Source organism: Argiope bruennichi, chromosome X2 (genome assembly GCF_947563725.1).
Source record: "Argiope bruennichi chromosome X2, qqArgBrue1.1, whole genome shotgun sequence".
Lineage (NCBI taxonomy): Eukaryota > Metazoa > Arthropoda > Arachnida > Araneae > Araneidae > Argiope > Argiope bruennichi.
The window spans coordinates 7,220,818-7,235,489 of NC_079163.1; the positions used below are offsets into that span (position 1 = coordinate 7,220,818).

A 14,672-nucleotide genomic window follows, 5' to 3' on the forward strand; every position below is an offset into this window, starting at 1 on the left:
ATTACTATTACAAAATTTGAGTTATGAATTTGAAACATTTGAATTCGTAAATTCTTGAAACTAAAAAGATTCATTAAAGAAATTTGAATTGAATTACTATTTTAATATTTATTATTTAAAAAAATACAATAATTATTATTATTGTATTTTTATTACCTTGCAGAATTATCAATCTTCTTAATCATAGTAATGGTCAAGTAACATAACACACCAATTCTGAAACTCCAAACCTGGCCTTCAATATCTAATCACTAGCATGAAACAACAATTTTTTTAAATATATGCAAATCCATTAGAAATTTGTATATTTTGAGCTGCTTTTTGGCAAGTTTATAATTGTTGAATCAAAAAGTAATTGCAGCATTCTTTCAACTATTTAGTCAAACAACTAGTGAGATGCATGTATGCTTACTATACGTTGATCCTGTTGATTTTCAACATCAAATTAACAGGTGGATTGTGTGTATGCAAACGACCTAAATGTGCTTTTGAATGGAAATTCTGCCGGTAGATTTGCCTTCTTTGAATGAATGTAGGAAAATGTCCTGAAACATTTAAAGATTTTTTTTTCACTCCTGATAGTATATACATTATATTTGGTATTACATCTGTAGTTGTCCTGGTGATTCTTCTCTTTTGCTACTTATATTTTTTCATTCCATTTTTTCTACTTTACTTACATTGCAAATACACCTATTCATCTTAGTCATACTTATTTGTTTACTCTTTTATCATGTTTATATTTTTATATACTTTCACTTGTTTTCAATTTTAAATTGAAGATATGAATTAAATTCTGTATCAGGTTTATATTTTTTTAGATTATAAACCTGAACAGAAAAAAAGTTTTATTCTGTTGCTCTCTTTGGTTTCTGCATCCTCCTGTGAATGAGAATTTTCATTGTGAAGTTGTTAGGCAGTATCCATACATTAGGGTAAACTGGCCAGATTGCCAGCTTGCCTGATGTTAAGTGACCCTTTTATACTTAAGATACCATGGGCTCCAGAATGCCCATGCTTACCCATAAGTTCCACAGATCAAACTATTAGAAATTACTATTGTGACAGAGTGAATCTTGGTGAATGGGGTCAAAATAAAATTTGAATATAAAAATGTGCTGTAGTCAAATCCAAATTTATATTAAATGGAGATGTCTTATATAAAGTTTTGAACCTGAAGTCTTGGAAATCGCAGTTTTGTTTGCATACATTTTGAAAACTAAGGTAATAAACTGACTGATAATTTTAATGAGACTGCCCGTGTGGGTGGGCAACTATTGAAAATTCCAACATTTTATTCTTTATATCTAAAAGATTTCTAAATATCTTATTCATCAGAAATTTAATGAATTTTGGTTGCATTCTTCACCATATGAGGGATTATATTCCCAAAGATTATGATAACTACTTAATAATTAATAAAATTTTATCTATTCATATAAATAATAAAGGGAATCTTCATATTTTTTTAGACTTGATTTAATTAATAATCCTATTTTCATTTGAAATACTTTCTCTGTAATGCCATCAACTTTCCTTTTGTTTTTTGACTCAGAATTTTCAATTTTCTCTTTCTATGGATTTTAACAAGACTGAGATCAATTAAGAGTACCAAAATAAAAACTTTGTCAGCAAAGAAAATTAAACCTATTTTTGAAATATAACAAATGTATGAATATACTTAAAAAAAAACACATTATGGTATATTCTCATTTTTCATTTTGATTTTTCTTTTCACACTATGTTAATTTGCATTTATTATGCGATTTAGTATTTATTTGTTTTTGGTTTCTGTGTTATATTATGATATGGCATTGGAAATGCTGATTAAAAAAATTCCTTTATGTACTGCATTGCATCTAATACACTTCTGTGTTTTTGAAACAGTATATATAATCATCCACTATCATTTGTAATGCAGCCAAAATTAAATATATCCCTGCCCTTTTGGTTTGCATCATTATTGGATATGAATTCTTAACTTTTGCCTTAGCATTTAGCAACTGAAACATTTTTAAAAAAATTAACTGTTAGGGTTTGAATAAAGTTAAGCATGAATAAAAAATTAATTTTGGTATCGTAAACTTATTTTATTTACATTTTTTTCTGCTAGATTGTGGCAAAGGTAATGAACTGAATTCTGCAGTTTTTATTATTTTATAATTTAGTGATTTCTTTTGATTTAAGTGTTCTTGAACATTACAGATATGGAAGATCTCTTTGCAAGGAAACAAGACTTCTAATGTTATCATATATTTACATCTAAAGTATACTACAAATAATATTTAGAAAATATATATATTAAGCATTCTACTAATGTGCATGAGATTTTCAATAGCAACATTCGTTAGTGAATTTGTAATAATCAGATCTGAGATATTGTTAACTAGATAAGAGCCCATCTAGACAAGCATTTAATCTAGTTTCTAATATTTAACAGAAATATTCTTAAAAAATATTAAAGAAATCCGTAGAGAATTTGATTAAAAATTCTCAAAATAACAGTATGCTTTACAACCACCAAGATCTTACTACAGCTTATACTTGTTTTTACTTCTAACAATATCATGTATAGTACATGTATACAGTAAGTATTAATGTACAATGTGACAGATTTTCTGATTAGAAATACATTAGATTAATCCTTTGCACTCCGTGAAGTAACAAAATACATTATTATATACTAGCCACTTTTGGTGACCTGTTGGTTTGGCAGGATTAATGCTCGCTGAAGTTTCCAATTAAATATTTTATGTAATTAGTTCTTTTTATAGCTCTTTCAGCAAAATATTTTTATTTTAATAATTATATAACTTTTACTGCTATCGAAGCTTTAAGCCGTTCTATTCATTGTACTATGGATTTCTCTTATTTTCTTTCAGCTCCAATAAAATGTGAACTTTAATTTAAAATGGAAGTGATTAAGTTTCAATTAATACGAAACGAAGCGTGTTTCTTATTTCTAGAGTAGGGAAAACAAAACTATTTGGCATTGAAGTCTTAGGTGCACTATAAAATAATTTTTATAATTTATGTAATAACTCAAAAAATTAGTCAATAAACATTTCTCTGATTCATCATAAAATTCAGTTTGTTTTACTTTCCAAAAGATGTTTAAAAAATGACATGAGTAATAATATTTTATTTTATTTGGTATATAAGTATACATAAAAAAATTATGAAGTCTACATTTTATAGTCCTTTGCTACTAAGGAATCATATTCTGCGAAATATTCTTGACACTCCAACTTTGATCCTACAATGGATCATATGGCAGATTTACCACCATGTCCGTAAAAGCATGGGCCATGACAATGGGGCTTTATGGACAGCAAATACTCCCACGTATTGGGCGTGCTTGGAGACCCATTGAGCCCCGTTCCCTTACAGATATGGTCGTAAATCTGTCATCAGACCCTTCGTAGGACCCTCTTGCCCGTCGCCTGTTACTACGTCTGTGGATGTCGAAAACTGTCGGTAAAATTAACAGGCATCAAAGAGCCGGAGAACCTGGGGGTCAGACTGACCTGGGCATTCATCCCGTTTTCTCCAGACTACAGGCCATGCGAATAATGCCTTAAGCCCCGTTCCAACGACCCGTGATTCTTCAGACGGGGCACGCTTTCCCCCCTTGACCCTCTCGGGGTTTTCTGGGGTGCTTTGATGTTTCTCCAGTTTACCGACTATTTGTGAAGGGGGGAAAACGTGCCCCGTCTGAAGAATCACGGGTCGTTGGAACGGGGCTTTAGATGGGTGGTGCACTGTGGTCTGCATTGTATCATTCCGGCCGATAATTAGTCTGCTAGGGATCACTTGAAGAGGTTGCTTCCTTAAACTTGGTGTTAAGAGTGGTCGGTGGCCCCGGAAGTGACTCCAAGCGTATAAATTCCGGCTAGAACCAAGTAAGCGCCTAGACTGGTATTTTCCAGAGCTGGTGGCTGCCTTACCTTGCTGGGCTCTGTGGTGGGTGGTGCCGTCGGGTTCAAATCTTTGATCATAAACAATATAGAAGGCAGAAAAGATACGATGATGTTGTTTTCTAAGAAAGCTAGAAAAAATATTTTATAAATATATGTACAAACTTATTCATTTATTTAATGCTTAATGAGATCTGAAAAATGCACATGTTAAAAATTAACTACTTAAACATTATATACCCCATGTACTTATTTATATGCGTATAATTAGATTTAAAAACCGACACATTTTTATGCAAAAACAATTAGTTCTTGAATTTGAACTTCTGTATCTTCATTTTAAGGAACATGTTATCGTAAAGTACTTTTTTTCTTCTATCGGAGCTATTGCAATCTACTATTCTCCCCACTACCCCCCCCCCCCTCCAATGTCTTTTCTCAGTTGCAAAAGTTGGTTTTTCTTAATGTGTTCTAGATTAATATTCTGTGAATAACTATTTTAATAATCGATTTGTTAAATCGCCTTTATTCAGAGTCTATTCAAAATTTAGATGTTCTTGAAATTTATATATTTTTTCTCGTAAAGAATAACCAAAAGAAAAATTAGAGAAGAAAAATAATACATTTCCCTATTGCATAGTTATAATACTGAATGTAAAAGCTTTAAAATCTTATCACCTTTGTCATATGTAATATAAATGCTTCAGTTTTCCTAATAATTCCAACAACAGGTAACCGAAATCGGGGCTGAACATTTTTCATAATTAATGGTGATATCTTAGCCGAAAGATAAACCGTCAGCAAAAATGTGACGTCTTCTTCACTTGCCATCTCATCAACTGTTTTGTCAAAAGTAATGGAAGTTTTAAGCCGAATAAACGATATTTGAATCATGTTTGAATTTGCCTCTGAACACGAGATAACTCAAATGTTTTGATCTAGAAAGATGAAATTTGATATGTTGCCTTGACAACAAATTTTGAATGAAATCCATTTATAGCAGGTTTGTCTGACTACAAATGAGCATAATAATTTCAAAACAAAAGAGCTAGGTGAGCAAAGTTTGGTACACAGATTTAACATCTATAGGGTAGCTTTGTATGAAATTTTGAACTAATAAAGGGCTAACCATTTGAACTAATAAGGTCTATACTTTCGCATGCATTTAAGCATGATAAATTAAAGAAGACTAAAATTTAATAAACAGATTTAGCATTTAAAGTATAACTTAGCATCGGATATGGAACAAAATCCAACCAGGGATTAGCTTTATTTCTGTCTGTAACTTCGCATGAATGTAAACTCGTTTATTTCAAAACGCAACGACCCAGATAAATGAAATTTGGTGCTCAATTTTAGCATTTAATGTATAGATCTTTAACAAATTTAGAACCAGATTTGTCAAAGAGTTGATCGTCTGTCGATTTATACTCTCGGCATGTAAATGTAATTTCTCAAAAACATAACGATTTAAATAAATAAAATTTGTTACTAATCTAGTTATTAAAATTGTAAGTCTGTGCAAAATTTTGGTTTCAATTGATCGAAAAAAAAAGTTTGCGATTGCATATCAGTTTTCTTTACTTTTCTACAAAGCGCATACTCTCCTACTCTCACTTCAAAACTGTAAAGAAAAAAAAAAAAGTTTGAGCACATTTGACATTTATAACCTTGGACGAGGTATCTAATTGTATAGGGGAGGTGGGATAACACCTTTTATTAGAATATGCGAAGTTCCGGGGAGACGACTCCCTCTGATTATATTTTTTCCTAAAAATTGGTAGATCCAAAGCTAATTAGGATGAAAATACCTTTGTTTTATATTAACAAAATATTAACTATGTAAATTGTCTTAAACGTTCAAGTGAACTTTTCTTATTCTTTCATATTAATAAGTAAAATTTTATAAATTTATAGCATGACAAAAACTACAGTTATTACAATAAATGAGCTTTTGTTTTATATGTGGTGTAAACTTAATTTAAAACAGAGTAAAAATATGTGAAATAATAACACTTGATAGTATACCAAACGCATGTAAATAATTGGGTTTCTTTTAAGGTAAAACGTATATAATATTTTTATGTAAAAAATATTGACATACAAAATAATAACAATTGAATGTTGTAGAGATTATATTTTCATCTTTTAGTTTCAATTAAAGCATTTTTGAAAATTTTATCCGTTACAAAAATTGAATGGTAGTATTGTTCGTGTGAGTGAGCTCCTAATGTTTGTTGGCAATCAGTATTTTCGTAACCAATCCGCTACTATCCATACACATGTTGACTATTCTATGATTTACATGTGTGGGGTTATTGATTCTTGTAGTGAGAGACAATACCGATATACTGATGACCTTGTATTCACGATGACAAGTCAGTTCAGAAACAAAAAGTATTGCAAAATTTGTCATATTTTTTGGGTAACATTTACTGTCTATGCATGAGTGATCAATGCTGGTTTAAAAATTTCTTCAAAATATAGGCATTAAAATACAACAATTCAGCAACAATAGCTAAATAAATGAAAATTACATGAAATAAAGACAAAAAGAAGTGCATGAAAAGATGATGGGATTTTCTGCATCTGAATATTAGAGTAAAATGATTGAAAAAGTAAAGCTTATGAAAACAGCGTGGTAAATAGGGAAGGAGGGGGAGGATTGGCAATAAATTGAAGCAAAAAATTGAAAAATACCAATTTTTTTCTGATAGTTACTGATGGATTGCAAAATTCTGCAGTCTCATAAAGATCATAGAAATGCTGTTTTCCCACTATTTATCCGTTATCTCTTCTTAAATGCTGAGCAGTTTTGTACTTCAGAAATAAACATACTAAAAGCAATTCTTCTTTCTTTTGAGACTTCGTTGAATGACAATAATTTTCATATCTTGTTTCTAGTTATAGGTCATGATTAACTAATTTTTACCATTAAAACTACCTTTAAAAACTCGGTAAAAAAAATATTCGAAAGTTTTTTTTTTTTTTTTTTTTGAAATGATGACTTAGCATTCTGCTACTTCAGCATATAAGTTCATGCTGCCTTTCACAGGGGAAAAGAGAAATTTCAGCTGGTTGAGAAGGATTCCAATTAAAAATGATGGCTTCTTCCCTAACATGTTTTATTTTATGATGGCTTCTGATAAACTGATAATTGCTTTGCTGTTTCAGCGTATTAGTGCTTTCTCACTTCGATTGCTGTTGGTATTAAATTAATGGATTATTCCATAAACATTTAGATAAGAGTGGAAGTATGCCAGGAAATAATAACCTTGAGCTTATAGATATTATTAATACTTAATAGTGTCTACATTCTTTAGCTGGATATGATGGTAGGCTTTGCTGTTATGCCCATTTATTGATTGTATTTTCTCATGTTCTCAAACACTGAATTAGCCAGTGAGTGTATTTATTGATTGTATGTTTTACTGGTAAAAACTGTTTTCTTCAGCTGCTTAAAAAATGTATTTATTGCAAAAGTATTTGCTGCATGTTTTTTATTATAAAGTATTTGGACACATTATTTTTTCATTATTAGGCATTTAAATATTGTACTAGAAGATTGAATGTACTCATGTAATCTGTAAAGAAAAGTTTTTGTGATCCTGGTGGTTGGATTTCACATTGTTTATGGTTTGTATTTTATATGTTTGTAAAATTAACGTCAGTCTTCTACTAGTAGAGATAAGGTGGCTTGTTAATGATTTTCTTTAATTATTTAAAGAAATAACACTTTTTTCGATTGATATCTTGGAAAACTATCATGTTCTTTTGCTGATTTCAGGGGTTTGTAATAGATTTCAGCATGAAGTTGCTTACATTCATAATCTTTTTCTAAGAATATTTCTTTTGAGAATTTTCACCCATTTAATGTTATACCATTCCTAGATATATACTGATAGTCTGCTTTTAGAAAATTGCATTGAATAATGTAAGATGAAATCAAAATGTGTTTATTTTATCAAAACAATAATATATAGGTTTTATATACTATTTTGGACAAACATTGCAGTATATTTCTTCTTGCAACCTGTAGGGCACTTTCCTTAAGATGGCATGGAATAATAGAAAGGAGGGAAAAAATTAATTAAAAAGTTTATTATTGAAGGCAAAATAAAATAAATTTTTAGTTAGCATGAATTACTTAGCATGAAGTAAAATATCACAAATAAATATGTATAAATATGACAAAAGGTTTTTGTGATTGTTTAAAAATGCTAGAGTGAGATACTATACTATCATGAGATGGGGTGAAGGAATCATTGACCAGGAAACTTCTGTTGAAATTCTGTTTTTCGAATTGTTAAAAAGCTAAGAATTAATGGTCTAAAGTATATTGATAAAATTTCGTTTTTTTAAGCAGCAGGATTTGTTTTTTTTACTGCTGGTGTCATCAGTATATGTTTTTAACATTCATTACTTCTGTCAAAGCATTTTATGGCTTTTATTAATTACTGGCTATATTCTATCTTCTATCATTTGAAACTGTAATTTTTTTTTCTCGAAATAAGTAACCATAGCTAGTATAAAAAAGAATGGATACAAAACTGAATATTATTTGTTTTATTAGATATTCGGTTTTCTGATATACTCATTTTATTTTTTGAAGTTGAATTCAAAGAATCGAAGAACGATAAATTGATGACTTCTTTTTTTTCCTATTCTAGCCTGAACAAAAGCAGCAACAAATTATAAAACAGGTCTATCAGATTGTTTCTAGAAGAGGTGACTCAGTATGCAATTTTATTGAAGGTGGAGAGTAAGTATTTCGATTTTTCTAGAAATTACTGAAGTGTCAGAAACACTGGTACTCCCATCTAATATCATTTTGGTCCTCACAAGAATTGTGCGGTTAACAAGAACTACCGCAGCATAACGTTAATGAACTTCAATTGATTTATGAAAATATCCTGGAGTTAATTCACACTGTGATTATTGCAGTAATTGTCCACAGTTCCTTAGCAATGCAAGGTAATGGAGATCTCATTTATGTAGCATGTTGCAAGGTATTCCATATATGCTCAATAATATTTATGTCTAGAAATTTATCTTGCAACCAGAGAGTACTGAAGTCAGACGAATGTTCTGGAGCCACTCGATAGAAACTCTTCACATGTGTAGAGTTTCATTATCCTGTTGAAATGATCCAAACACATGGTATAGGATGGATGTAAGTGATTAGAAATGATGTTTATGTACCGGTCTTTTAACAGAGTTATCTGTAGCCGTATTAGGGATCTCATGTCATGCCATCTATGCATGCAAAGTACCATGACAGAGGCTGCATCTATTTGAAAACTCCGTGATTAAATGGAGGGAGAGGTCATTGAATTTTTTCCGTACCCTTGCATGTCCACAAATACAATGTGGCTGAAAATGTGGCTCATCAGACCAGACAGTATGTTTTTAGTTTTCAGCAATCTAATGGCTGTGCTAGTGAGGTGCATAATTTTTTGTACTATGAAATCATCTGTGGTAATCAAGTAGGCCGCCTTTGGCTGAGAAAGCCAACACAAGGAGTGGCTGTTATACAATTTCCATGCTGACAATTATTGATGCACAAGCATTGAAATTTACAGCAGTTTTAAGCAGTATTGTACATCTATGGCATGAAATAATTATTATTGGCTGTCTACTACGTCATTCCTTCAGAGTCTTTTTCTCTCTACATTTCTGTCGGACAATCGATATATTTTCGTAGACTTTATATTCACGGTTCTCCCTCATAATGGGCGTGCTTTAAAACCCAAATTTTATCTGTACGTTGGGAATATTGGTATCCTTCTCACAAGCACCATTGATTAAACAATGTTCATAGTCTCTTAAATTGTTATAATAGCTGTAGAGAATAATCTAACAGCTTCCTTACCACCTGTTTTTTTTTTTTTTTTTAGACATTGCTAACTACAATAAGTTGCGTTAATTGGCTATATCCTCTCTTATATGCGTACATTCATCTGTACCAGATTTTCTGACAATTTATATTCACATAAAAATGCATCTTAAACATGACACATTTCCGAGGAAACGCGTATTTTAGCGTTTTCGGAATCGAATTTTTTCCCCGTTGAGATTGATTAATTTTTTTTTATGTTATTAGTTTAAAACATTTTTTATATTTCCAACACCATTTACGAGTATATTAATTTATTCATTTTATTTTTCAGCTTTTTTGTTGTTGTTCCAAGCCTGTATTACATCGTAAATATATATATTCATTATAGCATAATATGAATACTCTGTACTTCTTTAAGTATTTTGTTTATACATGGTTCTCCAAAAAAGTGTGATAGTCATTTATTTCTCTAAATATTGCATCTAGAGCTCATTGCTAAGTTATTAAGCAAGATAGGCAATTGTATAAAACCTCTTAGGCTTGTATTGAGGTAGATAATAAAAAAAAAATTAATTACACCTTTATTATGTAAATGTGTTAATAAGTAAAATGTTTTCTTACATTCGTCTATGTATACAAGCAGTTATGGGGTTTTATTTAAAAAATTCGTAGAGATATGCTCTTTTTAAATTGAGAGGGGCTGCCACAAAGTTCGGGCGAAGCAGTTATTTTAGAAATGCAAATTAATACAGAAAAATTGTTATATACAAATGTTCATCTAGTATTACATCATCCACCATCATGACTTAAAAGAAATTTACCAATCAAGAATTGCTGAGAAATTGTTATTGTTCATTTTCATTGATGAATAAGCACAATTTCAACTTTATAAAGAAGAGAAGAGAAGAGAAACTCGTGAAATTGAACATTTAAGATATTTCGGATAAGTAGTGTAATATCTAGAGACATTTCGGATAAGTATTGTAATATCAAATAAGAAAATGTACTCTTTATTCATAATTGTGTTTATAACGTCAATCCTTCTTCCACTATAATGTATTTCAGTAATGAGGAGAAATTTGAAATATTAATGATTTATACTGTACGTAATGATAATGCTGGCCTTGTTGTTGAAGAATGCCTATGTCATTTTTCGAATTTCAATCTCTGTCTAGAAATTGTATTTACAGAACAGTTCAGCATTTGCTAATTATAGAATCCTTACTTCCTTGAGAAGAAGCAGGCACTGTGAAAATAATATTTCTGGTCTGTTCTGCGTCTCTTCAACTGAAACTTAAACATTTGTACCAACTGACAATAAGATTTAAAATATTAATGCTCATCAGTAGTTAACACAGCAAAATCTCAGGTTACAGCTTTCAGTAAACATTTCAATATTTCCTATGACACATTTGTTCAGGAAAAAGTCAAATCACAAGCTCTGTTTTCCCACTGTCAGCCTTAACTACTAATGCCCACCTTAATGATTCTAATCATGCATAAACTTGTGATTTCGCAGTGATAGTGGCCCTGAAGAAACCATTGAAAGCGTAACACATGTACTCTGTGCACATGAAACACCATATGGATTATGCTTGAGATATCTTATTTCTAATTTTCCGTTTCTAATCCTTCCCCTTCTCACCTATTGGTGAAAATATTTTTATAGTGTTGAAACTGGATTATTTTTACTTTGTAACATCCTCTGAGTTGATTCATCCCTAATTATAGTCTATATTACTGGTAGAAGATATCTCAGAAAGGAAATGTTCAAGGGACACATTTTACCACTAGTAATTCATGTTTTGAAGAAGCGAACGTGAAATTTATTAACGTTTTTTCTTCTTCATTACTTGAAAGAAATAATTCAATTAATAATTTTTGTCTTTGTATTGCTAATATTTGCTTAAGTAACACATGTTTTTGCGTTGTTTGTAATTGTTTCAACTAATTTCATTTTTTATATGAATTATATTTAATATTTACCATAATTAAAGTGATATTTATAATTATTTTTCTGTTTAAAAATAAACATCTTTAAATAAAAAGACAATAATTTTTAATAATTATAACATAAAAAATTAAAAATTTTAATTATAATTCAAATGTTAAGTGAATGAAAGTTATTTTTTTCATTAAAAGGAATAATATATTAAATGAAATTATTTGTACATTGTTAAATTAATTTGAAATGAATTAGGAAAAAAGTAGCCCAGAATAGAAATCTGACCTCAAGAACTCTGGATTCTTAACAACAATGCCAAATTATTAGTATAAAAGAAATGCTAAATGTTTTAGGGCGTTTTCTTAGAAATGGCTAGATATTGCAATTAATGAATGGACATTCTAGAAGTATACTACCATTGTACTTATTCTCATATTGAACTTAATTTACCAAACCTTGCAATTTTCTTGCTAAATACTATGCAAGTATTAAGTTGACTTGCTTTCGTCCTTTTTTTCCAAAACTTTTAAAATACGATTTTATTTTTTTGACAAATGATTATGTACACAGCAAGTTAACAGTAGACTTACACTACTGATGCTTTCTGCACATTTTATTATATTAGTATTGTGAACATTGGTTCCTAATTCTAAATCTTCTGAGCTGTCTTTCTTTCTCCCACGATTTTATTTTCTATTTCTTTTTGATTCATGAAACCTCTCTGAATGCTGATTTCGATGGTTAGTTTTAATTTGAAGCATTGAAATTTCTACGTTTTCATTTTTATAAAATACACTATAAAAATGTATATCCTACTTTGCATACCCAGTATTAATATAATATTAAATTCACTGAACAACTTTCAATATTTTATATTTAAATATTCTCCCACTTCAAAGTTTTATTTATGACAGGTACTTGCGTGTAATGTATGTATTTATTATTGTTCAGAATGTTAAAAACTAATTTCTGAAAGTATAATATACTTTCAGAAATTAATTACAAATAACGAATGAAAGATATTCACTTATGTTCCATAAAGAAAATATCTAGGTTTTTTTTTTTTTTTTTTTTGCAATGTTTTATTGCACGATTTCAATATGCGCACTGTTAGTCGCGCGCAACACATCGAGTCTATACGAGATTTCGAGCCACTTTCTATGAAGCATTACAAGATCAACATTCTGAATAGTCGCTGCAATTCTACTTTTCACTTTATCAGTGTCACGAATTGGAAATTGATAAACAATGTTTCTCATGTATCCCCATAAGAAGTGCAAAGATGTTAAATCTGGAAAGGAGTCTGTTTAGATGGCGGACTTCCTCTTCCCATCCACCATCCAGGGAATCTTCGCCTAAAACTTTTCGTACTTCGGAACTCCAATGTGATGGTGCCCCATCCTGCTGGAAAATGAAATTGGGTTGTAAGTCCTTTACTTGAGGAAATGCAAAAATTGCTAACATATCGGGGTATTGTCAGAGTGGACATTTACTTCGGGAAAAAGTTAAGGCACAATAATTCGATAGGGCAGTAAACCACTGCACACGTTTGTTTTAGGGTTTCTCTTACTGCCTCCAGTAGAGCATGAGGATTTTGTAATCTCCTTATTCGAGTATTTTGTCGATTATCAATACTTGATATGTGAAACGTTGCCTCATCTGAAAACATTACACATTGCAGAAAATTTTCATCAGCCTAAATTTTTTGTAACATTTCTTCTGCAAATGTTTGACATCGAGGTTTTACTTTTCTTTAAAAAGGAACTTTTCTTTATGGAACATAAAAAAAAAAAAAACCGTAAGTGAAGGTCATTGCTTATTTATAATTCAATTTTGAAAGTGTTACCATACTTTTCGGATACCCTGTATGTTCTAAATTACTTTTTGTTATTTGTGTTACACCAGCTGTCACTTTTTAAAACAGTTTATGTACTTGATTGTCTCGAATACACAGAAAATATTATATTTGAAATAACACTAATTTGTTTTTCAACACTTTCAGCAATATATTGGGAGATAAAAGCTTGAAAATTATTTATCGACACTATGCTACTTTATACATTGTGTTCTGTGTTGACTCTTCAGAGAGTGAACTTGCCATATTAGATCTGATTCAGGTAAGATACTATTTTCATTGGGACTTTTTTCTCAAGTTAAATGTTCATTATATTTAATCTGCTAGGCATTTTAAATTTTATTAAATGCATTATGATAAGTAAAATGTTGAATGAATGATATATGAATATAGTTATTTGTGAGAAATATCTCCTTTAAAAATTAGCCCTTAAGAAATGTTTTTGCAATATTGGTAATTCTTTATACTTTTCATAAAACTTTTTACATACCAAATTATTATTTTTATTCCAACACAAGTGATTTAAGTTATATATTATTCATAACGACTTTACTCTAACTCATATCTACTATTTCTCATTGTATTTTTAGTGTTGCGCTTCTATTTATATTTCTTGTGCTGTACTTCTAATTGAATTTTTTCGTTAATGTTGTAAATTCAACCAAAAATAAACAAATAAAATAGGCGTATTGTTCTACTTGCTATATTTTTGTGTATAATTTTTGAAAATGCTTATTGTAAAGCGTATCTTATATGTATATACCTGTTTAGTTTTCATTAACTTTCATAGCTTCAGATTCTTTTAAAATACTGAAAGTTATAAGATGTTAATAATTACCTGTTATTTGCTTATATCCCGAGAAACTCAGTCTTGGGAGAAACAAGTTATATATTTGCATTAAAAAAAAAATTTTTTTTAAAGCTGAATTTTGTTGTTTTAACAACAAACATGGGATTATTATATTTTTATTTAGAAATGTCAGTTTTGCTGTAAATCATTTTCAAGTACTTTAAATTTTAATGTTATTTTTTCCGCTTTAAATAAATTTTAATTGTTGAATTCTTAATGTTTTTATAGTTCCATAAATACTTATTGATTCTTATAAAACTTGTTTT

General features: G+C 29.9%; 1 protein-coding gene across 1 annotated transcript in view; it reads left to right on the top strand.

The window, feature by feature from the left end:
* The window catches only part of LOC129960539 (AP-3 complex subunit sigma-2-like), a 32,878-nt gene that overhangs the window by 3,061 nt on the left and 15,145 nt on the right, over positions 1 to 14,672 (top strand). The window contains exons 2-3 of the mRNA XM_056074029.1: positions 8,588 to 8,679; positions 13,704 to 13,818. Of these exons, the coding sequence (XP_055930004.1) occupies positions 8,588 to 8,679; positions 13,704 to 13,818 (207 nt within the window). The remainder of the gene's footprint in view (positions 1 to 8,587; positions 8,680 to 13,703; positions 13,819 to 14,672) is intronic.